The 25,904-nt window shown below is 38.8% G+C and overlaps 1 protein-coding gene across 2 annotated transcripts in view; it reads left to right on the top strand.

Annotated features, from left to right (window-relative positions):
• The first annotated feature begins 827 nt into the window (after positions 1–827).
• Positions 828–25,904, top strand: part of Hydin (HYDIN axonemal central pair apparatus protein) — a 236,973-nt gene continuing 211,896 nt past the window's right edge. Inside the window, exons 1-5 of one of the 2 annotated variants that reach the window (XM_042700777.1) lie at positions 828–977; positions 3,301–3,426; positions 4,997–5,116; positions 9,176–9,310; positions 22,272–22,471. In XM_042700777.1, the coding sequence (XP_042556711.1) occupies positions 843–977; positions 3,301–3,426; positions 4,997–5,116; positions 9,176–9,310; positions 22,272–22,471 (716 nt within the window). In that variant the 5' untranslated portion in view covers positions 828–842. The remainder of the gene's footprint in view (positions 978–3,300; positions 3,427–4,996; positions 5,117–9,175; positions 9,311–22,271; positions 22,472–25,904) is intronic. The other variant, XM_042700776.1, reaches the window with a different exon arrangement.

Here is a 25,904-nt window from a genome sequence, read left to right as displayed (position 1 = left end):
GTCTTAAAGCTTTGCATTTATTCTGTGTGAAGGGTTGACTGTCATGAGAGAGAACTTGCAAATAATCAAAGTAGCAAATCACATGGCTTGTTTATCTCATTGGGAAAATAAAAATGGCCAAATTTAAGAACAGCTGATATTTATTTTCTTTCTTTTATTTTTTAAGCAAAAATCTACACTTTAATGGTGGTCTTTACAAGATTAGGTGTCTGATGGGCAGGCACCACACAGGCAACTAAAACAAGCTATTTATTCCTAGTGAGTGAGGTCCTTTCCCTGATTCTTCAATGGCTGAGTACTATGGGGTTTATATTCTCTCCCAGACATTGCCTAAGTTACATTACTTTCTACTGAGTAATTTGAATATATGTGTCTCTTGAGATTGGTTGAATTTTTTAAAGATTTTTTTTAATTTTTTAAGATTTGGTTAAATTTTTGAAGTGAGATTTTGGCTGTCTCGGCTTACTCCTTTGTTCTTTTGTGGCAGGAAGGCTTTACTGGGTGTTTCTATAGGGAAATATACATAACTTCTACCCATTTTCTTATTGCCGTCTATTCTTCCCCTTGAGCAGCTTGTATTTCTGTGTCTTCTTAAGCAGAATCTAGATCCCCTTAGTTGGCTTATATTTGGGGAGATAAGGATGAATGTAACTCGATGAATAAAAACTTTTAGTTAAGGTATATGTTTCAAGCATTGGATCTGTTTTTGAAGATCGGATTTTCTAAACCTTCCCATATTTGAGAAAGCTTTGAGAAATCATAACTTGTATCTAGAAATTGATTGCATTTGTTCTAAATTTTTTCTTTTTTCACTCTTAGGTGAGAGAAGACAATAACAAAAAATGGCAAGTAAAAGACTTGAGGAGTCCCTGGGGGCTGTTCAGATGGGGTTAATCAAAATGCTCCAAGGATTCCACAGCAAAGTTTTGCCACCCATGAGTCCGAAAGTGGTTACAGAAGAAGAAGTGAACCGCATGGTAATGTATCATGGAATTTCTATGCAAAATACTCGGATGCTGTCTTTCTCTTCAGGACAATGACCATTGTTGATACTTGAAAATTTCAGAATATCAGACAGACAATTCCTGAATGATTAGTGTCAATTTAGTTATTAGTAGGCAGGAGAGAATAAGTGCTTTTCAAAGTCTGAGTCTGACTATAATAGAAGACCAGAAATTGAATGATTTATAAACAAGGTTGACTTTGGCTGGAGCCCGGAAAATCTTAGAGTGGGTAGCTGCATTTAGTACGGGTCTCATGCTACATACTCATATGGCAGGACAACAGAAGAGCAAGAGAAGTAAAGGGATTCAAACTCCCAAGAGAAGTGTTAAATCATAAGGGTACCATATGATAAGATTCTAACACATGAGTTTTGGGGGTCACACTCAAATCATAGAATTCTAAATAACTGAGTAGAACTGGGTGACCTGTCATTGTATAATTCAAAAATAAATATCAGAATTGTATAATATTTAACCTAATAATATATTACCTGTATGTTGGCAAGTTATTTTTGTTTACACATTTGTATAACACAGAGCATTAAAATAACTAAATGATATCTAAAAAATAAGTATTCTTTTTAAAATTAAAATATTTATAACCTAATGATTCATAATGGCTTTTTGAGAACCAAATTCTTAGCCACATAGTATAGAAAATATTCATAGAAACTCATGCTGTTAATAGTATTTGTTACATTTTAAAAATGAATCTCAAGTTGCATTCCCACTAAAAAATAAAATCAATTATTTTCTGTTGTGGCTATTGGTACACCTTATAAAAACTCCTGAGTTTTTGCTTTTAATATTTTATTATTTTAACTTAAACCGCAATATTGCTGATACCTTTTAACACTCTATTATTCTAATCTGTGTTCTAATAAACAAGAACTTTAAAAATCAGGCTGAAAGCTCTATTAGTAATGTGTCTTCATTTGAATAGATTCAATCACAGATGTCAACTTTGTAGGAAAATAAGGATTCTTGAAGAACTTTGACTTTAACCAAAGACTAAAATAAATCAACTAAATTATGTACCCCTGAATGTTTTTATAAGTCTCAGCATACACTTAAGCACCATGTTGCTGTCAACAATCATAGACTCCTGGCATGTAAAGTAGGCCTAGGGCGGCATTGTAGATCTTCTAGAACACTACAAATGATAGCAATGGGTTCTGGCCAACTAATCCCTTGATGAGTTGATTTGTGTAAATGATGGGATATATGCTATTTACTTACAACACTGGAGAAGTTAAAGCATTTTTGTGTTCTTATTTGGATTTAAGTTGTGACCGACTGCTGGATCTTAAAGCTCATTCTAAACATAATCTAAATATCCTCTTGGGTTTCTAACAAGCTCAGACTCATTTCTAAATAGTGCAATCATACTTCCAAGATCCTTGCATTTTATAAGATTTTTCTGTGAAAGACAAGTACCAATGCTTGTAATCCTAACTATTCAGGAGGTTGAGAGCTGAGGATTGAAGTTTGAAGACAACCTGAACAGAAAAGTCTTAGAGATTTTTTTTTGTATTTTTTTATTGTAAATATACTGTTACAGTTACATGAGTAAGGTAATGAGTATACTTCCTATCGAGCATTGTTACTCCCTCCTTTGTTTTTCCTTTACCTTCCCTTCCTACTTCCCCAACTTCTTCCCGACACCCCGCCCCCAAAGCTGTAAAATTCATTTTCAACATAGTGTCTTGTAGTCTTGGAGACTCTTATCTCCAATCAACCAGTAAAAACCAGCCTGGAGGCTGCTCATCAGACATAAGCAAGATTGTAGGATCTTGTGTTCAAGCCCAGCACACATACATAAAAACAAAATGATTTTTCTATTATAATGTGACAAACACCCCAAAGCTTTGCACATTGTATCTTCAATTGAGAAACAGGAATATCTCAGACTCCTTAGCTCCAAAGCCTAAATGTGATTTTTACAAAGTTAAAGAGTTTTATGCTCAGATGCTTCTTGTGAGCATAAATGTTAAGCTCTTTGGACATCTGCCCATGTAGTTTCCTGACTTTTTTTTCCTCTAGAGATCCTTTGTGTGATTCCTTCAAAATTATAAGGGAAGGACACTACCTGTCATTTTAAATTACTGTTCAAAGACCACAAAAGTGTATAGGGACTTCTCTTGGATAATTTAGTTATTTTAAATATTTTATAATGGAACTTAACGGCATTCCAGAATTATCCTGAAAGCTGCAGACACAAATTATTCATTGCTGGTACTTATGGAAACATTTTTTTCAGTGTTTGAAGCTTTGGCTCTTATGGTTTGAATTCTAGCTGACACCCTCGGAGTTCCTGAAGGAAATGTCCCTCACTACAGAAGAGAAATTGGCAAATACACATTGTATGTGTCGGCCACGGGTCATTGAACTCTTAGACATGGGAGAAACAACACATCAGAAGGTAGGTAGGGCTGAACATGTAACGTGAACATCCTGGCACCATCATAAGTAAATAAAAGCTGTTGTTTGTAGAATAGCAACTATTTCCCTGGGTTTGCCTCTCTCTCTTTTTCTCTCTGTTGATCTTGATCTCTGGAATTGAGTATGGTGACAATTAAAATTGAGTGCAAAAACATAGAAAAATCACTTTTTTTAATTTACTTATTTTTTTGTTCGGTCATGGGGTGAACACTGGGCCTGAGCACTGTCCCTCAGCTCTTCAGCTCAAGGCTAGCACTCTACCACTTGTGCCACTTCTGGCTTTTTTTTCCTGCTTATCTGGTGCTGAAGAATCGAACCCAGGGTCTCATGCATGCAAGGCAAGCACTCTACCACTGAACCACCTTCCCAGCCCCTGAAAAATCACTTCTAATTAGTCACATTTCTTTTTAAGCTACTTCTGGATACCACAGTTCAAGGGTAAGAATAATGTCAGAAATTAACATTTGCCAAGACTAATCAAGTCATCTCCTTAGGATAAGCAATTAAGTGTTTCTTACCTGAGTTTTCTGCTAGGAAGGGAAAAAAAGTGGACCTGTTTATCCAAGTAGGTGCTTGTTGTCTATTTGTGGCTTATTTCCGAAAACAAATTTATCCTTTTTGTGTGTAAAAAAATAATGATTTAAATGTTCTATATTATAATGTAAAATATACCCCTACATTTTAGGAGCCTAGAAGTATGGTTTACATTAGAATATCAAGGCAGTAATATAGCAAAGTAGCACAAGGACTCATTCTCCATGTGCGAGACAACTCTCTGGAACAGTGAAGGAACCCTTTCACAGAAAACTAATCCCCAGTGGTCTGTCTGGTAGGGATTGGGTCATAACTTGTGCAAAAATATGGAACCTATAATTTAAGGCATTAATAAGAAATAAGATCTTCCAGAAAGAAAGAAGCTCCTGCCAGACTTCTATAAGCACCAGCAATCTAGAATCATCCACTCGGTTCATACTCAAGGACTGAGAGATAGTCCAACCCATGGCCCGTCACCTCTTTGGAGCCAATAAGGATCAAATCCATTAGGCTCCCTACCATTGACAAGCCATGGAATTCCAAGAGCTCAGCAGCCACCTACAATGCATTGAAGGGAAACATAGCCCAGTTGTCTCTATTTGTACTATTCTTTTTCCTCCTATTTTCTTCTGGAATTTGACCAGTGATTGTTGATTATCTTGTTAACTCTTAAGTGCCTCCAATCAGCTCTTTGTTGATACAGCTTTTCTAATTATTCTGTAAGGGTGTTAGTTTAATTGACCTCATTTACCACTACTACAAAAGGAAGTCTAGGGTTATGGTCATACCAGCCTATTTTATTTTTAAACCAAAATTTCTTCTTTCTTTATATTGAAGAAGTTAATGACAATAATCTCACTAATCATACTTATTAATTTTATAGTTGTTACTGCTTTTGAGTGTTTCCCTGATTCTTGGCTTTAATATTTAGGGTGGTATGTACTATTTTCTTATTTTCCTGTATTATTTTTTGCCACTTTGTGCTTTAAATGAATAATTTCTTCTTTCAACTGCAGTTTTCAGGAATTGACTTGGATCAGGCATTATTCCAGCCCTTTCCATCAGAAATTATATTTCAGAACTATGCTCCCTGCGAAGTCTATGAAGTTCCATTGGTTTTGAGGAACAACGACAAGGTGAGTATGTTCTCTAGAGTAGATGAACTTTCTCAGGATATATGAGAAGGGTTAGGATCTTAGATATGTTCTTTGATTGATAGACTTAGGAAAATAGAGTGAAAATTTAGACTTATACTAGTGAAGACAGGTTGTATCTGTTTCGTTTTTCTTTTTTGGTGGGGCTATGCGTTGAGCTTGTGTCTTCATGTTTACTAGGCATTTACTAGGTCTTACCACTGAGTCATGTCTCCAGCCCTGATTTTTGCTGGTTGTTTTTTGCTGTATGTATCTCAGTATAATTCATCCCTGTTAGGTTCCCTGTGTAGCTTATAATTGCTTTCATAGCATCCAGCTCTTCATTAAAAATGGTATTGCAGGAAGTGGCGCTGTAGCTCAAGTGGTAGAGTGCTTGCCTTGAGCTGAAGAGCTGAGGGACAGCACCCAAGCCCCGAGTTCAAGCCCCACAACCGACAAAAAAATAAATAAATAAAAATAAAATGCTTTAAAAAAAATAAAAAAATAAAAATGGTATTGCAAACTTTTCCACCTGGGCTGACCTTGAATTGAGCGCTTTCTAACCCAGCCTCCCAAGGAGCTTGGATTGTGGGGGTGTGCTATGGGCACTCAGCTGTATGTTTTCTGTTGTTATATGTTAGACCCAGTGCACTGCCTAACAAATAGTGAACTCTCAACAAATATAATATCTTGTTGGTGAATGAAGGTTTGATTTGATGAAGGGCAGGAAGTTCTCATATCTGACCAGTCCAGCAATGTTTTCTTTTAAGACAGAACAATTATTATGTTAATGTAGTGTACTATGACATCAGTTTCCAAGTTCAAGGAATAATCCACTACTATGAATTATAAATATTGGGCACTAACATTTATGTCCTGTGAATTATACTTCTAGGTAACTTCTTTTCTACAACCTGTGAAGCTCTTTCTCCCCTTTTTTAACCTCTTCCTTCTATGTGATATAACCTTCAAATTTGTCTACAGATAGCTATAGTTCTGGAAGTCTTCTCTCAGTGTCTATACCTTGTCTCTTTGTGATTGCCACTGATGATTAGTCCTTAGCTTATGTTTTTTTCTTCAGTGGTGGATTAGGGTTTATTATAAGGAAATATATTAAACGCCTGAAGGTTTCCTTGGCATCTGATTATAACTAAAGATAATAATAAAAAGTTCAACATTAGCCAGGTGTCAGTGGCTCACACCTGTAATCCTAGCTACTCAGGAGGCTGAGATCTGAGGATCGCATTTCAAAGCCAGCTCAGGCAGGAAAGTCCGTGAGACTCTTATCTCCAATAAACCACTAGAAAACCGCTCCAATAAACCACTAGAAAACCGGAAGTGGCCCTGTGGCTGAAGCGGTAGAGTGCTCGCCTTGAGCTGAAAAGCGCAAGGACAGTGCCCAAGCCCAGAGTTCAAGCTCCATGACCAACAACAACAACAAAAAGTTCAACATTAAGCATAATTATGCCTGAAGAGTAATCAGATGGGGAGAAAGGCAACTGAAAGATGCTATACTTAAAATACAGGTAGGAATACTTAGAGGCCCCCAAAATTGAGCTACTGGAAAATAAATCAAGATTATGCTGGAATCCAAAGCACATGGGAAGACTTGGAGGCATATTGAGTACAACAGCTCATTAAAGGAATCAGTGATGCCTTTCAGAGATCAATACAAAGTCAGGCTCCAGAGAAAATGGTATATTTAGCTATTTGCTGCAGTATAGTTAGCAAGAGGAGCTCATAGAACAAAAAGTAAAAGGGTAAACAAAGAAATGATAAAGAATCCAAGGTACTTGGGGTAATGTCCAAGGTACAGGGTAATATCCCTAGCCCCCAAGGGCTATATCACATAGATGTTAGGACTTTTCATGCATGCCCTCCAGTCCAGTTCCTTACTTTGAATTATTTTCTCTTTTCCAAATTATTTAAAATAATTCTTTTTTATTGTGAAAATACTATACAGAGGGGTTACAATTACATGGGCAAGATAATGAGTACATTTCTTATCAAGCATTGTTGCCTCCTCCTTTGTTTTCCCTTCCCATCCCTTCCCATCTCCCCCCTCCCCCCCCCCCCCACACCACCCCTCCTAAAATAATTCTTGTTCAGGTATTGTGAGACTATTAAAGACAGAGTCCAAATTACCCTTTGGCCATTTCTTCTTGACCCTAAACAAATAAATATCAGTGGTTGGAGAGAGCAAGTCAAGTGTAAAGGCACTTGGTTCTCATGGATAACAGAATACCTCCTCAAAAGATGCAGCCCAAGTGCTGGCCCCATGCAAAGAGAGTCCACAGCCAGTGGAAGTTCAGCTACCAACAAGCTGACAAAGTTCTTCAGGCTAGACAGGCTTGTTCTCCAGGTAATTATACTACAGACCTCGTACTATTAGGCTGATATAAGCCTCAATCTTTCTGTCCTTCATTCATGTTCTAGGACTGTGGAGAGACTTGGGGAACAGAGAAGGTGCCTCCTTCACCTTTATATTTCCTTCCTCACTGTCATGGAATGAAAAATCCACAACTTGTTTGGACATTATTTCTTTGTCTCTCATATACACATGAACACTCTAATGCGGTTCATTTGGTACCTGATAGGACAGGCACATATGCTTCTGGTCGGTCGTCATAGGTTATCTGCCAATATTAAGAATTTTTTTTTTTTTTTTTGCCGATCATGGGGCCTGAGCTGTCCCTTAGCTCTTCAGCTCAAGGCTAGCGCTCTACCACTGGAGCCACAGCGCCACTTCCAGCTTTTTCTGTTTATGTGGTGCTGAGGAATCGAACCCAGGGTCTCATGCTTGCAAGTCAAGCACTCTACCGCTGAGCCACCTTCCCAGCCCTATATTAAGAATTTTTATGGCCCCTGAATGTATAACAAATGTCTAAATATCCCTTGGCAGAGAAAAGATTCTCCATCTTTGCAAGCTATTATGATTCTACTTGGCATACAATTTTGAACATGTAGACTCCAGAGTCAGACTCATCAGTCTCTAGCTAGAGACTTTGGGCATTGCCGCCATGGGGATGATGGCAGCCATTTCAATTGAGTGTTTTTAAATATTAAATGAGATAATGAATGTATTTAACTGAGCGCTTGTTGTATCCATCCTAAGTGCTAAACTGGTATGATTTTTTTGTTATTGTTAGTTTTGCTATTGATTCTTTATTTGGTTTTTAATGGTCTATTATACTCTAACTAAATATACTCCCAGAAAGCTTAAGCTTGAGCTTCCATTCTCTTTATGATTACCTTTTTATTGTTTTTAATTTTTCACATAAGGTTTCTCACTTTTCCTTGGGTTAGTCTCCTACATTTACTTCCCATAGCTGGGATTATAGGTATGTGACATCATGCCCCATATGATGGTTATTTTTTTTGTTTTTTTAATAGATTAGACAACCTGATATAGAGATACATACACCTCATGAGCATGTAGAGAGCAGAAGGCAAGACTTCAAAAGAATGAAATTCTTTGAAGCCTAGCTGAGACTGGCTTGGGGTATGAGTTCCTGCTTCCTGGAGGTGTTCACTTGGGACATGTGGCAGGGAGGAGTCAGAATAGGACAGTCCTCCCAGCACCACTGCTTGGTGGAGCTGGCCTGCTTTCTTCCTTTGACAAATGGGAGTCTTGAGGAAGCCAGAAGGCTACCAGGAAGATGGAATGGTGTATCATGTCCTGTAGATGGTCAACAGAAAGAACACAGTAAGTGTCAAACACTGAGAAATAATCCAGTTTAATTCTACCCTGTGGGTAAGGCCTTAGCTAATTATCCAGTTTGGTTTTTGAAGATAATCGCATTTAAATAGTAAAGTGAATACAGACTTGTGATAATAAAAATGAGCAGTAATAACATTAATAAAAAATAGGATTGAAATTTCTTGAGGGCTAAAGGTAGGCACTGACATCTCTCTTTACAGTTAGAAGACTGGAGGTCATACATGATCAAGTTTGCTTGTCCAGTACGTAACTGATCTTGAACTATGCTTAACTCTGAGGCTAGTACTCTTTCTTCTACCTTTCATACACACATTGCTCGTCATCATGTGCTCTTTTCGCAGATTCCAAGGATGGTTAAAATTGTTGAGGAAAGTTCACCTTACTTTAAAGTTATCAGCCCCAAAGATATTGGCCACAAAGTAGCTCCTGGAGTACCATCCATATTTCGAATCCTCTTCACTCCAGAGGAGAACAAGGTAATAAGCAGCACTGGCAAGAGATTGAATCTGTGACATTAGAAGCTTGCAATTTAGTTTTAAATATTTATGGAGAAGGTGGTAGTGTTATCCATACTGGTGTTAATGATGGTATTGGCAGCAGAAGTATTGCTATTAGTGGGTACTGTGGTATAAATGGGTTTGGTGTTGGCGAGTGTTAATATTGGTAGTATAGTGATATTTTTTTTTTTTTGGGTCCGGTCGTGGGGCCTGAACTCTGGGCCTGGGCGCTGTGCCTCAGCTCTTCAGCTCAAGGCTAGCGCTCTACCACTTGAGCCACAGTGCCACTTCTGGCTTTTTTTTCTTTTTGCTTATGTGGTGCTGGGGAATCGAACCCAGGGCCTCAGGCATGCAAGGCAAGTGCTCTACCACTGAGCCACCTTCCCAGCCCTAGTATAGTGATATTTTTGTCATTGAGGGTATTTGTATTTGTTTATTGTTACTGTAATGGAATACCTGAGGATGGTAATTATAAAGGGAAAAAAGATCTATTTACCTTACAGTTTTGAAGGCTGACACTCCAAACAGCATAGCTTCAGCATCATGAGAGGTAGCACATGTGGAAACTAGAAATGGAATATTGAGTCAAGAAGCCAGAACTGGGACTGGGAAGGTGGCTCAGTGGTAGAGTGCTTGCCTTGCATGCATGAGGCTCTGGGCTCAATTCCTCAGCACCACATAGGCAGAAAAAGCCCAAAGTAGTGCTGTGGCTCAAGTGGTAGAGTGCTAGCCTTGAGCTGAAGAGCTGAGGGACAGTGCCCAGGCCCAGAGTTCAGGCCCCACCACCGACAAAAAAGAAAAAACAGCCAGAACTCAGAGAGGGGCCTGTAGCGACCTCCTGCTAGGCACTTCCTCTTAAGGATCTATCACCTCCCACCATTACCATACTGAAGACGAAACTCTCTCATATAAACCCTGGGGGAAAACTTGCATCTAACCCATAGCAGTGGAGTTAGTGTTGGTAATGGTGACATGGATGATATTGGTTGTGGTGAGGATGGTGAAAGGAATCTTGAGTATAGTGAGAAGAAGGAACGGTATTCCATAGAGAATGAGCAAAGACTTTCAAACAGTGCCAAGGGCTTCCATGAACTGTAAGTAGCCATGTTGTAAGGAAGGCAAATCCTGCTACATGCTCTCCCTCATCTTGAAACCCAGCATCTTAATACAGAAGCGCATGGCCCCAGGGATGCCACAAATGAAAAGGTGTAGCCTGGATGAGGTGAACTGAAACAAAGGATATAGAAAATTGCTTGGGAGTGTAGGACCCTAGTTAGTTGTATTTTTCCTCCCAGAATCTAACCTGTTTGGGAAAGGTACTCACTATGCAAATATAGATCACAGGATCAGCCTCACTCATAGCAAAGAATGTAACCAGGACCTGTGCCATAGATGGGGTCCTCTGCTCTCCAATGGCTAATAGGTAACTTATTTTTGGTAAATGAAGATATTCCCTGCAGTCCCACCTTTAGGTAAGCCGGAAAACTCCAGCCAAAACCAGATCTGTTTGGTATGCTTACCTCTGGCTGCATACATTCATTCAAAAAGAGGAGGCCATTTTTTTCCTCAGCACCATCCGCAGCTATAGGCTATAGAACCTGTTCTCAAATTGTCCTGGGTCATAGAAACCCTAGGTTCTAGGAGACAAGGAGCAGGTAGGTGGGACTGGGCTGACGATGCTCATTTCCTCTGGGGCCTTCTCCATAAGAGCAGAATTGTTGGTGAGGTTTTCTTCCCTGTGAGCCTAAGTGGAGACTCTTAGGGAGGAGGAAAGGCATTTTATCAGCACAACTGAAGGACCAAAATAGAAAACAGACTTATGTATGCATAACAAAAAGTCATGTATGTAATGTTAGTAGTGAGTGCTTATAATATGGTGCCATTGTAGCTGGAATCAACAGAGCAAGGCGAGTTAGACAGAACCTCTTTGAGACCCTGCTTCTCTACTACCACTACTTAGTAGTAACTATTAATGTCATTTCTAGTGTTGCTGCTCATGTGCTTTTTACTGCTTTTCTGGAAAGCAGTATAGAGGAAATTTATTTGGTCAACCAAGCATGTGCTCATGGTAATGAGTGGTTAAAAATTCCATTATAATCATTCTGCCATTATTATTTCACCACTGTGTAGTGTTCCTATTTATGTCTTGCCTTCTATTTATGGAGCTGTGATTTTTGTTTGGGGTATTATTGAAATAAATTAAAAGACAAATTACTCCAGATGTGGAGTGTGTGTGGGGGTGGGGGGGCAGGGTAGGTTGTTGAATTCTTTTTCCTTTTCCCTAGATATACTCTCTCAAATGTGAGCTGTGAAGAGAGAATGTGTGTGGATTGAATTTGGGTGTCAGGTTCCCAGCCCGTCATTTCTGTGGAATGCTGATTAAACCTCAGTGGGGCGTGAAATCCTGATTGTGCTGGATTTGAGCACAGGCTTTCTTTCACTCCTCCTTTGGTTATATGGTATTCTCCCCACAGGTCCGTTCACTGAGAAAGGGACACATGGGCTTTCTGAAGAGGGGGAATGTTCAATATTGTAATAGACATGTAAATTACATGGTGACTTCATTTGTCAAAGTTATGCATTTAATATCTGTGCTTTCCAATATATATGCAAATTTTACCTTAAGAACTGTATAATAACTAAGAGAGGAGTGGGTGGAGGTAGATGAAACCAGAATACCCAAAGGTTAATAATGTTGAATTGAGTGATGGGTACACTGGGGTTTGTTGTATTATTCTGTTTTGTGTCCATTCTAAAATTTCTATAACCAAAAGCTAAAAGAAAAAAGATAGATTTTATTATTGCTTAGACTATCTATCAACCCAGCAAATAGTAGTTGAAAAGTATTGTGTTTACAGATTGGTGTTTACTTTATAGCTATGAAATGCTAATATTGCCATTAAGGATTAATATACTGGGCTATATTTTGTGGTTACTTATCTTATTCCAGCTCCCTCTTTCCATTCCGTTTATTCAGTGATGCATGTCTTTGGGTAAACCTCTAATTAAAAAAGTTAACTAAGTCCAATGTTATTACATTATTGTTTCTTTGAAAGTTTCTATTTGAAAGTTATGACAGGCAACATGTGTATATGAGGAGACATAATGAATTAATAGTTACCTATAAGAAATCTATTATCCAATTTTGGTTGTGCAGGTATAGTACGACATGCCTGTAATCCCAACAATCAAGGAGTCAAGGCAGGAGGACCATGAGTTCCAGGCCAAGCTAGCCTACAGAGTGAGACAAACAAACAAAACCCCACTTTTGTTGGACTTGGACTATAAAGTGTAGTATAGATTATAGAACTCATTTTCCTAAACAGAGTTGGTTTCCCCTTCAGCTGCCTGGCTCAGAATGATGGATCTTTAGTATCTTCTGTGTCTGCCCTACCTCCAGAATGCAGCTGAGGAGAAACTCAAGCCAGATTTATTTTAGGAAGAAGTCAATCATTTCTCTGAGTATCACTGTTTCACAATTGGCCAAATTGATAGCCAAAGTGTGTGTGTGTGTGTGTGTGTGTGTGTGTGTGCACGCTTCCTCATTATTCCCTGCTGATCCGAGCCTTCCCCATTCTCATTTACCCTGTGCACATCTGGAGGATGAGATATGTAAATTGCAGCATGCCACCGTTAATAAGGCAGTCCCCTTTTCAGCTGGATTTTCAGTACCCCGTGTATATTAGCATGTGGAAGATGATAATGCAATTTATATTTTTCCCTCTCATCTTTTGATCTGGCTTCCTGGGGATGGGATGTAAAGCATGCCAAATGGCCAGTTAGCAGGTGCAGAAAATTCACTTTGGCTTTCCTTATCTCTCCTCATACAGACTTATTTTTAGCCATTGGATATGTTATTAATCTACTAATTCTAGTTTATATATCATGCACTATGAAAATATAATAGCCAATGTTATCACCAAATAACACTAAACTTTTGGAGCCTGACATTTTTCTTGACCTCTGAAATCTGAACATTTGGCATTCAAATGATTATGAAGAATATGATGCTTTGTCAGAAAGCAAGGCAGAAAAAAGGAAAAAAAACAGACAAAAGAGGAGAAAAAAAGAAAGCAGAGTCATTCCTTGGATGAAAGAAAGCATCTGTTTATGCTAGTGTTGCCATGGAAATGGCTGCAGTGTTTGAAGACAGTAGGTAGTGATGCATTATCTTTTGAGGAAATATTTCATTTGCTGTTGATGATTTTCCTGATACATTACTATGAAAATTTTAAACTGTGTCCCAAGAAGTATGGTATGTTAACATATCTCATGTGCACTAGGTGTATCATAATAAAATATATCACCGGTATTTAAAATGATAGTGTAGATGCTATAAAATCCTCTACTGTCCATTACTTTTGTTTAATGGTAAGTATTTTAGATTCTTCCTAACTGGAATTAGTCCTTCCCAGTTCTGTCCAAGTCCCCCCTGAAGCCCTAATGTCTTGCACAGTGCCCAACACATAGAAATAAGCAGTAAACATTGAATGAGGTGAGTAGGTAAAAATTAATCTGAAGAAAACATAAAAGAAGTTTCTTCAACTTGAGCATGGCCTGCAGAGGATAAAAGCAGAAACAGAGAAAAGGGCTCAGATAGCTTTTGTGCTCTGAATGTTTCAACGTTTAACTTTCTTGGGAGGTAGAGAGGGAAAAATCACAGTTTGAAACTATTCTTGGCAAAAGTCAGCAAGACCTTATCTCAAAACCAGCTGGGCTATAATCCTAGCTAATCAGGAAGCTGAGATCTGAAGGTCATAGTTCAAAAACAGCTGGAACAAAGAAATCCATAGAAACAAAAAAGCTGAATATGGTGGGATAGGCCTATAATCCTAGCTATTCAAGAGGCTGAGCTAGAAGGACACCACACACACACACACACACACACACACACACACACACACACACACACACACACACACACACACACACACACTTTAACTTGTTACTTATACCAGCAAAAAGATGTCTAAGAATTCTTGAAGAGGCATGTTTCTTTCCTATCTTCAGCAAGTTGAATCACTAATTTTTACACTGATAAATATCACTTTATTTATTTATTTACTTATTTATTGTTGGTCATGGGGCTTGAACCTTGGCCTGGGGGCTGTCCCTCAGCTCTTCAGCTCAAGGCTAGCACTCTACCACTTTAGCCATAGCGCCACTTCTGGTTTTCTGGTGGTTAATTGGAGATAAGAGTCTCACAGTCTTTCCTCCTGGGCTGGCTTTGAATTGTGATCCTCAGCTCTCAGCCTCCTAAGTAGCTAAGATTACAGGCATGAGCCACCAGTGCCCAGCAAATATCACTTTATAATCAGGCTAATGAAGAGCTTATGAATTCTCTTTATGAAGAACTCTTGGTAGGTTAGTGCCCAAATAAAAACATTTCAAATAAGTAGGGACCTTTCATTGTGTATGGTCTTTGAGCTAGGATCTAATTCTTTGAGTGATGATTCCATTCTCTGGGGCTCAGTACTTTGAGGTAGAATCCAATGGTGAATATTGTCGAGAGCTCTACACCTATAGTGGATAGACAAACAAACCAACATATAACTTAATGTCAGTTACTGACTCCACAGACTATCAATAGTGATGGAGCCTCATTTCCTTCAATAGGAGGGTAAGGGAAGAGTTCTCTGTTAAGGTGACATTGGGGTAGAAAACTAAAAAGGCAAGCAAATATCTGGGAGGAGAGCTTTCTGGGAGAGGGAACAGTAAGTGCAAAAGCCCTGTGACAGAAGCCCATTTGGCAGCAGGCCCAAGGTAATGCAAGAAGACTAGTGGGGCTAGAGCAGAGGAAGCTGGTAGCAGGGGTTGAGGCTGCAGAGGGTGGTAAGTTCATAGAAGATCTGAGAAGTCATGTCCAGTATGATAAGAAGTTGCCATAAATTTTTTGTTGTTGTTGGTCATGGAGCTTGAACTCTGGGCCTGGGCACTGTCCCTGAGCTCTTCAGCTCAAGGCTAGCACTCTATCATTTTGAGCCACAGTACCACTTCTGGTTTTCTGGTGGTTAATTGGAGATAAGAGCCTCACTTTCCTGCCCAGGCTGGCTTGGAACCATGATCCTCAGATCTTAGCCTCCTGAATAGCTAGGATTTCAGGCTTGAGCTACTGGCGCCTGCACCATAAAATATTTTAAAATTATGCTGCTGTTGCTGCTGCTGAAGATGATGATGATGGAAGCTTTCACACTCAGGAAACATTGATAGTAAAGTAAATTAGCATCACCCAGATTTTCAGATTTATCAGTGCACGATAAATTTAGCTTCTCTCCCTTGCTCTAACGAGTCTTAAATCTATACATCATCTTATTCAATTGTAATTTTTTGTCACTTAAGAATTATAGCCCTTTGAAAAAGCTAACATAACAGTAGTACCATTAGGACACCTGAAAATTCCTGCATCCTTTTAATACCACCAAATATCAAGTCAGAATTCAGGTCTTCACAATTGGATCTTTTGTGTTTTTTTTTAAGGTTAGTTTGGTTAAATTAGATGCAAGCAAGTTTCCTTCGTTGATCCCTATCAGATTATCTAGAATGTTTTTTTTTCACCACTTGCATATAAATGTATAGTTAGAGAGCCTTGATTAGATTTATGCTCATGTATTTATTTTTGGCAGGAATGTCCCAGTGGTATGGTACTGGTTATCACATCATAGCAGGAATCCCAGTGATGGTAATGCTTTGTTTTAATAATGATCCAATAAGAATCATTGGCTAGATTATTGACATTTAAGTTCCTCATTTTGTCATTACCAGTAACTGGTTGGAATTTTTCCTAAAATAATCACAACAAAACTCTCTCACCAACTTTTTTCTCCCAAGGTACAGTTCATACCGGACACAGCTTGAGTGCTTGATCCTTTGCCTTTTCCCTTCCTAATGAGTTTCAATTTTACAACACAGCATCTGTAATTATTTTCTTGTTTTTCCTGTTGCATGTTGCTGAATTGAATCCCGACAATGCCTCTGGGGCAAGGAGTTCAGGAAAAGCTGAGGATAGTTTGAACTAATGAAGTGATAGTGAGGGAGGAGTTAGGATTTCTCACTATAAGGTTATGGGGATTTGCCGGTGGAATCAGATGAAGGATGTAAGAGAAAGTCTAGTTTGACTCATAATTTTGGTCAGCAACTGGCAAAAATGGTGGTATCATTTATTGAGATAAAAAACACTGGGTTTGCGGGTCTAGCTGTGGCAAATCAAGAATAAAATGAGGATGTGAAATTGACCATTGGAGTTGGCAAAGCCATGAGTGGCCTTAGTATGGAGATTTTTCTGGAATATTGGATACAGAAGCCTGACTGGTAGAATTAAAGAGAGGATGGAAAGTGGGGAGCTAGCAAAATGGAGTTTTGCTATAAAACATAATTGGGAAATGGGGAAATAGCTGAAGGTGGATGTAGGGGTTTTGTTTTGTTTGTTAATAGTTACCGTGAGACTATTTAAGTATAAGTGAGACTATTTAAGTATACAGTGAGACTATTTAAGTATAAGCTGAAGTATGTTCAGTAAGAAGAAACATTGGTTATTCTAGAGAATTGTGGAGGATTGATATTTAGCACGTAGGGAGGGGCAGAGTGAATGGGTTCAATGTGGATAAAAGAGTTCATAACACTTCCAGGGACACTAGATAGGAGACACATTGACTCCTAAGCAGACCTAGTTTGCTCTGTTGCTATCCTCTCATCACAATAGAGGAGAAAGGCAGAAAGGCCATGTGTGATGGTTTAATCCATATTTCTACAGCAGACATCATATCTCTTTGCTTTGAAGTAAAGAACCATTGGCATGTTTGCACTCTTAACATGTGACCAGTATGAAATCAAGATTCATTCTTCACGTTGCAGGAATTCCTGTGTGCCATTTTCATATTCTTCTGCAAGGGTTTTTTTGCTGCTGCTGTTTGTTGTTGTTGTTTTTTGGTCATGGGGCTTGAACCTGAATACTGGGCACTGACCCTGAGCTAGTTTTGCTCAAGACTAGCACTCTACCACTTTGAGCCACAGCACCATTTCCAGTTTTCTGGTGTTTAATTGGAGATAAGAGTCTCCCTGACTTTCCTGCATGGGCTGGCTTTGAACTGCGGTCTTCAAATCTCATGCTCTTGAGTAGCTAGAATTATAGGCTTGAGCCACCAGCACCCAGCTCTGCAAGGTTTTTAAAGTTTGGTGCAGTGACCAAAAAGTTGGAGGGAAGACTGAAGAGCATTATTATTCAGACAGCATTTTAGGATATAGAGTGATTTGTGGCTCTCTCCTAGAAGTGAAAGAGCATAGAATAAATATTTGGGTTTTCAGCGGTGACCTGATTGCTATGAATCTCAGGACAGCAAGGCAAAGACCTCAGCTGAAGTGATTGCTTAGCTTGCAGGCTGACAGCCTCCCGAGTTATCACATCTGAATTAATTCTAAGCCAGTAGTGCAATATATAATGGCATGTTACATCATCTCATATAATCATATTAAACATGTAACTTCAAAGTATGTTTTAAACAATATGTTTAAAGAAGGTCATAGGTCTTTATTCTTTTATCAGTATAAATTGATTATGAAAAATATGTAATTCAGACTCAATTGCTCACCTTTTCATTTGGGAACTTGAAAAGATTGGAAATAGCCTGATTGATATTTCAATCAGCTTCCTGGACCATTTTCCTCTGTCTTAATTTCCCTGTGAAACAAGGCAGAGGAAACACGAATGTAGAACAAAATAAGGAAAAGAAAGACCAACCACTCAAGATGGCCACTAATATGAGGCTGAGCAGCATCTTTGTTTCCCCCTCTGAAAGCCTCAATGTTAAATTTCCACATGTGCCAGCTGTTCCCCAGTTTATAATTCCCAACAAAGCCTTTGCTGGCTGGGTTTGCTCTCCTAAGGAAAATGAAAATAGCACTTATCTCTTTAGGATTTAATTCTAATCAGACCAGGCTGTTGTGTTGTTGAATTCTACAGGGTTTCCACAGATCAAATATTGTAGTGTCATTTATACTTCCTTCTGTCTGGATATCATAATTTCTAAGCCTGGCATTGCCATCTGGAAACCAGAATCAATTGCAAAGTGAAGAGTCCAACAACTCAGCTTTAATAAATTTCACAAGTACTGTTCATTGATTTTTATTACTCCTACCTTAGGATTTTTATGTTCACAATTCCCCTTGCCAAGGGACACTGTGTTCCTGGATCTCTCCTAGCTGGCTCCTTAGGCTGTTCAGGTCTCCATCCAGAGGTCATTTACTCAGAGAGGCCTCCTTGGCATGAAACCTAATGCAGCCCCTTGCCCATATTATTGCCTGCCCATGTTTTATTTTCTTTAAAGCCCTATCGCTGTCTGTACTTACCTTGTCCTATTATCATGATCATTTTCAGGATCAGCATTATTAGTCCTTGTACTAAAGAGTAAGCATATTTCTGAGTTTTTCTCATATGCCTTACATGATATAAAAATTTAACAGTCACAGCTAAAATTGAGTGCTGTTTCCTACTCATCAAACACTAGGCTAAGTAAGCATGTTAGCTGACTAGTCCAGGTCAGGATCATCTCTCGCTAGGGTTACTGCAGTGGCCTCCCAACTTGCCTTCCTTTTCCCACTGTAGTCTTCTTACACTGTTGTCTGCATAGCAGCTAGTGCTTTTTCTAAAACATAAATTGGGTTGTATCCTCATCAGCTTTCTGTATCACTTTCTTTTTTCCAGCCATACTCAAGTTTTGTACAAGATGCTCAGTGGCCTGCCCCATCCCAACCTCTTGGCCAAATATCTAGCTATTCCCACCACATGCTTCCCTCCAGCCCTGGGGTCTGAGTCACACTTCCCCCAGACAGCCGTCCACCCACAAGACTTTATTTCATACTCACTCAAGTCTGTCCTGAAATATTGTCTCTGTTCATTCATCCAATACTTATTGAACTTTGGCTAAATATAGGCCTTATTGTAACACTGACTATACAGAAGTCAAGATGGACAGAGGCCCTGTTGAACAGGAAGTTATTATGGAGAAACATAACAAATGCAATAGGTAGAATATGGAATTGGGACAAACCCAAATGGGATAAAAAGCTAGGGAGCTATGGGAGGGGAGGAGAAATTGAGTTTAAAATAGAGCAGTTTTTGTTTTCTTTTCTTTTTGTCTTGTTTGTAAGAGGAAGCACAGAAATGGAGGGACAAAGTGTAAACAAATTCAACAATTATACTCACTAGACACTATGTTGAAAATGAACTATACAACTTGTGGGTGGAATACAAGGGGAAAACTGGGAGAGTGAGGGAAGGGTAACATTGTCCAAAAGGAAATGTACTCTCTGCCTGACTTATGTAACCATAACCCTTCTATTTTTAGCATTTTTCAAATAAAAATAAAAATAATAAAGCAGTCAGGAGAGGCTTTGGAGAAGGACAGTTGTTCCAGTCCTGAAGATGAGAGAGAGGCGGCTGTGAGGAAGTAAAGGGAAGCAAGTTTTGGATGGCGGGAGCATTCTGTGTAAAAGCTCTGAAGGAAGGATCTGCAGCAGCAAAGATGAGCAATGAGGGCAGAGGGAGTTGTGGCTAGAGAAGGGACAGGGTCTCCATGGCGGGGCCATGGAGCCTTCGCCATCATTCTGCTTCTTTTAGCCTGTGGGACTAACAGAAGCACAACCTAAGCTGACTTATATAAAATTGGATCTGTCTGATTCTTGGGTGGAAACAGCCTTTGGGTGAATGGAGAGAGAGTCCTGTTAGCTCAGGGAAGATTGTGATGCCTAAACCAGTGTGACAGAGATAGATGTGACAAGAATGGTCACACAGTGGATGTCTTTTGAAGTAGATCCTAAATGTTTGCTAAGAAATTGAGATGCAAAGCAATCTGGAATGCCTTATTCCTAGGCTTTTAAATCCAGTCTACCAGAAACATATAGATGCTAGCTAGTACTGAGACTAGAGGAATGGGGTAGGGGTGGAAAGATTGAGAGTTCAATCTCAGTCCTCATTTTTGCCCCTCAATAGGGCATCTTAATGTATACATTTTAGTCAGGAGCTTTGGTTTGGACATATATTTGCATCCATGAGATACCAGCTGGGTTGCTTTGTACGGTTTGGAATTTGGTAGTTGCAGAGAGAACTGTGGGTAAACAGGCCATGTTGTGGAGCCTTCCTGCCTATTTTATCTTTACCTTTGCTTATATATGTATCTTGCATGCATATGCATTGTTCATTTGTTCACTGCCAGGTAAGGGGAAAAGTACCACATCCATATCTGTTCTATAATCAGTTGTGTTTCTAAACCTTGCAGAGTAGCTGGTGCCTGGGCACTTAATAAACTTGGTTGAATGGAGTATTACTGCTTCTCTATTCTGCAGCTTCATGAAGTCCACTGCATGGCAAATCTATATGTTAATTTATATGTCAGATGTTTTTATTCCTACTGAGGCCCAAGAAGAGTTGTTAAAACAAAACTCTGTTTTTATACATGGATACTATTCTCTTTTGTTATCTTTAAGTTATTATACAAAGGACTTCCCATTTAACAAAGCAGTTTATGAATATGTCTTGATCAGTGTCACCCCTTTCAGCATTCTCATTCATCACTCTCCTGTCCACCTCTTCCTTCATTCTTAATTTTGTAGGACAGATATTGAATTCTTGACTGTATTCTCCCCTCTTCTCCTCTTCATTTGTTTACCCTTTCCACTTGACCTCAACCCCACCCCTTTCGAGTACCCATTTCATGATGTTTTATTTTACTGAATTTTGACTTTGCATTTCTAATGAATTATACTATTTGAGTTTTCCCTTGAATCTACCAAATTTCAGTTAATACATTTGTATATACTTAGCTTCCACATATGAGCAAAAATATAGATCCTTCGTCTCTCTGGGTCTGACTTACTTCACTTAACAGGTCTTCCCATTTCTTTACAAGTGGTACAATATCATTCTCTTTACCATTTGCTATATGATTACTGAAAAGGAGATTTAAGTTCAAAATGACTTTTCATTTATCAAGATTGCCTTGCAGCTAAAACGTACCAGCACAGTGCAAAAGAATAAAGAAAAATAAACTCTGGCCAATTCTTAAGGGGACTATTACCATTTCTCTTTTGTAGTAAGTCTTGCTTATTGGTAAAGGTTCACTTTAACTTTTTCTTTGCTGATGCATCAGCAAGAGTTCTATCTAATGAGATAGTGACTTTATTCAGTATTCTGTTGCATTTAGATACAAGAGCAGGAAAGACAGAGACCTATGGCCTCAGCACTTTAATTTGAAATGGTCAGTAATGACTTTGCAAACTGGATTGTATATCAGTTAGCTATTGTGCATAACAACAGAGCACTCCACAATTTAGTGCCTTAAATGATAAGCATTTATTATTGTCCACAAAACTATGGTGGTTCTGTTCTCCCGAGGCAGGATAGAAGCTCCACTCACTTGGCTGGATTCTCTCTCTATGATGATCAGGTGGCTGAGACTAGGCTCCTCTGGCCCTGGCTGGGACACCAGGTTCTTGTCCTGGCTAGAACAGGCGAGGACACATGTCAGTGTCAGGATCTAAGGAACAAAACTGGGAATACCAAAGCATCGTAAGGCCATGGTCTGAAACGGGCAAGTAATAGAGCAGTAGACTCCACTCCTGTTGGAGATGCTGCAAAGACACATTGTGTATAGTGTGGGGGTGAAGCTGAAAAGTTAAATAGAGGAACTGGCACAAATCTTTAATCACTATCTCCCATCCCACTTCCTGAATAGCTAAGAAACATGTGAAGCCTGAGCTATGCTATTGGCTTGTGGGTTTTTAACACTTTACCAGAAAAGGTAATCTCATTGAAAATACATTTACCAGAAGTTTTCATGAAATACCTGCCCTAAATTGTTTTGCACAATGCCTGGCATAACCATCATTTTTCTGCATAGTTACCTTGATCTTATTGCCCCCAAATAATGATTGTACCTTTTCCTTCTAGGATTATGCCCATATGTTGACTTGTATAACTGAAAGAGAGAAGTTTATTGTACCCATCAAAGCTAGAGGTGCAAGAGCCATCCTGGATTTTCCTGATGATCTGAATTTTTCCACTTGCCCTGTCAAATACAGCACTCAGAAGATTCTGCTGGTGCGAAACATTGGCAACAAAGATGCAGTGTTTCATATCAGAACGTGCAGGTATGGAAACAGTCCTTTGACTCCCATCTTTGATGGACTATGGTTAAAGCTAGCCAGCACAAGTAATTTGGGAGAACAGCATTCTGGGTGGGAGAGCCTTGTTACAATCTTCCGCTGCAAAGTTGGGACACCTTACTAATGGAGTAATGAAGACTCCTTCTATGTCCTCAGAAGAAACTAAAACTCCAAGTTTACTATCTTACGTTTCTTTCTTTCTAAAGCATCTTATCATCTTCGGCGTTTTTGAAATGCTGGATAAACTTTTAGTATAGAAAATGGCCCACTGGGCATTTACAAATTAATATATTACTTATTTCAAATAAGACTGTTGACATGGCAGTGGTCCTTTTTGGAGGCCTGTGGAGATAATTCATTCCTTTGCCTTTTCCAGCTTCTTTGAGCTTATGGCCCTCAACTTTTTCACCTGAAAAATAGGAAAGGGGTAGTCAGCACTTCACAGGGTTATTATGAGGAAAAAATGTAAATAAACATACTGCTGTACATAGCAACCACTGTATAAATGTCTGCCCTATTGTTTTTTTTAAATTCAAACAAGCTACTGCCAGTGTGGTAGGTGGAATAATAGCTCTCCAAATATGTCCATGTCCTAATTCCAAGAATTTGAGAATATTACATGGCAAAAAATCAACTGGGGAGGTGGGGAGAAAAGGATGGTAGGGGAAAAACAAAGGAGGAGGTAATAATGCTCAATAGGAAATGTATTCATTACCCTACTCATGTAAGTGTAACCCATCTGTACAGTATTTTTACAATAAAAATATATATGGGAAAAAAATCAGCTGACCCTAAAATGGGAAAATCATCCTGGATTCTTTGCATGGGCCCAATATAATCACAAAGGTTCTAGAAAATAGAACAGGAAAGCGGAGTTTAGAGTGATAGGATGTGAAAAATCTCAGCCTGCTATTGCTGGCCATGAAGAGGAGACAAGTGTGGGATGAAGAGGTCATATCAGGAGCCCTGGAGCTAGTAAGTGTTGTTGATTTTAATCTGAGTAGTTATGTAGTCCCTGTAGTGTAGGCACCATGGGGAAAAAGTTCTTTTGGAAATCAGTCTCTTGGCATTGTTCATGGCACTTGTACAACCTTTGTGATCTCTGGCAAGCCTCACATCTTGATTGAGGAGTGGGAAGCCTGTTGTTCAGCTGGCTCACAATATCTTAGAAAGAACCTATTTTAAAAATTAAAATAAAAGTTCTCTCACAACCACCACTATCCATAATTAGATTAAAAACTTCCTGTTACCTGACAATGTTTATATGAAAAAGAGGATTTACTTTCAAACGCAGGCAGCATATCTTCCCAGACAATTTGGCTTAACTATATACAAGTATCAATTGCTTACGTATTAGATTCAGGTAAATGCAAGGTAGTTCTGACGTTGTAGAAAAATATGTGACTTTTTTCTATCCATATGACTATGTGAATCATCCTAGCACTGAAATAATTCTAAGGTAAAATGGACAGCCAACTCAAAACTAGCTAGGAGTCACAAAGACAATGTAGCATTCCCACTTTACAGATGAAGTAAGGTATGAATAGGGAAATGACTTATCTAAGATCTCCCAATAAATTAATATCCAAGCCTTGATTGAAAAAAAAAAAAGCTGGGCCAGTTCTGGGCTTGTTTGCAATCAGATCCATTTTCAGAGTTCCCCTGCTTGGCTGGATATCACTGAGGGACTGTGTTATCCTTCCTGGCCTCCTCTGTCAGTTGAATTCCAGCTGTGATGGGTGGAGATGTTAGAGGGGATAGAATAAATGTAGAGGTCATGGTATTTCTTCTTCCTGTCCATAGTCAAATCCCCAGCAGCAGCTGCATCTCTTCTCTGGTTCTAGCAACTGTTGGCCTGGCATGCCCTGGTTCCAACTTCTACAATGTAATCCAGGTCCCCAGGATCTGATAACACTTGTTCCTTTCCTTAGAGGTGATTAACTGCTGCTAATTCCAGAGTGATCTTGCTATCTTAAGTTGGGTTTCCCATCTCTCCCATCTTCTAGATAATCAAGTCTCTCAAGTATTTTTGTTTTTCTGTTTAGAGTCTTCATTAAATAGATGTTTTCTGCTACTTCCACAAAATATTTTTTCCCCAATCATGTTGACAGTTCTGTGAGCTGGCCCAAATCCTCCCAATCAATCCCTTTCTTGAATTAGACACAGTTGGATTCTTTTGTTTGCCATTAAGAACCCTGAGGATGATAGTAGAAAGGATGTGGTTGGATTTGTGGGCACATCATCTATGGAGAGAGCCCATTAAAAATTCTCCATTCTAAAAATTGTACACATGATGCTGTTTTTCAGGGAAGGTTAACATGATTGCTAATAGAGCAGAATAGTGACTATAGGAATTTAGACTCAAAAGCTCAGCTCTACTCTTGGTTCTGTCACTCTTGGGTTCAGTGTATAGCTAAAAATAATATCTCAGGGTTAGGGACATGGTTTAAGTGATAGAGCACCAGCCAGTGATCAGATAGAGTTTGAGTCCTGGTCTGGGACAAAAAAAAGAAAAAAAGATCTCACAGAAAATTATTTTTTAAACAGATCATATTTTCCCTCATTGAAATGATGATTTAATGAATAGTTAACATTTATAAAATGGTTCAGTTTATATAGATTATAAAAATGAAAATGATGCCCTCATTAGAATATGAGGAACTGAAATGCAAGGACTGTATCTAACTCTTTTCATTTGCATGTCCCAGCATTGAGCAACTGTCTAGGATAAAAAAGTGTCCAATAAATGTTTATAGGCTGCCTAACCAATAATATATCACAAAGGCAAAGCTGCAACTATAAACCTTTACAATAATTTAAAATAAAAATACATGCTCCAAGTACTATAAAATGGGCGTAATGTTTTTTACACTAATAAAAGGAGCTGCAATGTTTTATAAAATATATAGGCATAAACAATTACCATTCAACTTTATTACAAATTTGACCTAAAACTCCAGGAGGTCCCAGAATAACTTTCACTATTAAAGTAGAATTCATATTGGAAAAGGAAAAAATAGAAGATTAAGAAGCAATTTTAAAACCTCAAGTTAGGAATAAAAGAAGAAAAGCTATCTGAATCAAAATACAGATACTGTAGGACCAATATTTAGGAGCCCGCTAAACATGAAATCCCTTAAGTGGAATAGTTTTAATTCTTAAGCATAGCTCATGCAGAAAACAAAATTCAAGACTTCTTGTGGCTCATGACTTTTCACAGACCGAGTTTCCTCTATAATCAAGTATTTGGTATTAATGAGTGTGTGATATCAATTCCAAATAGGTTGGTAGGCAGAGCAATCCATATGCCCTTGAGGAACCATACTTTTCACTCCTTCATAAGAGCATTTTCTGATACTTGATATTTTCTAGCCTGTTCAGCCTGTTTGCCTTTAGTAAAATGAAGTGCAAAATCAAA

Source organism: Dipodomys spectabilis, unplaced genomic scaffold, assembly GCF_019054845.1.
Source record: "Dipodomys spectabilis isolate Male_0828 unplaced genomic scaffold, ASM1905484v1 ptg000273l, whole genome shotgun sequence".
Classification (NCBI taxonomy): Eukaryota; Metazoa; Chordata; class Mammalia; order Rodentia; family Heteromyidae; genus Dipodomys; species Dipodomys spectabilis.
This window is presented reverse-complemented; position numbering and strand designations above follow the sequence as displayed.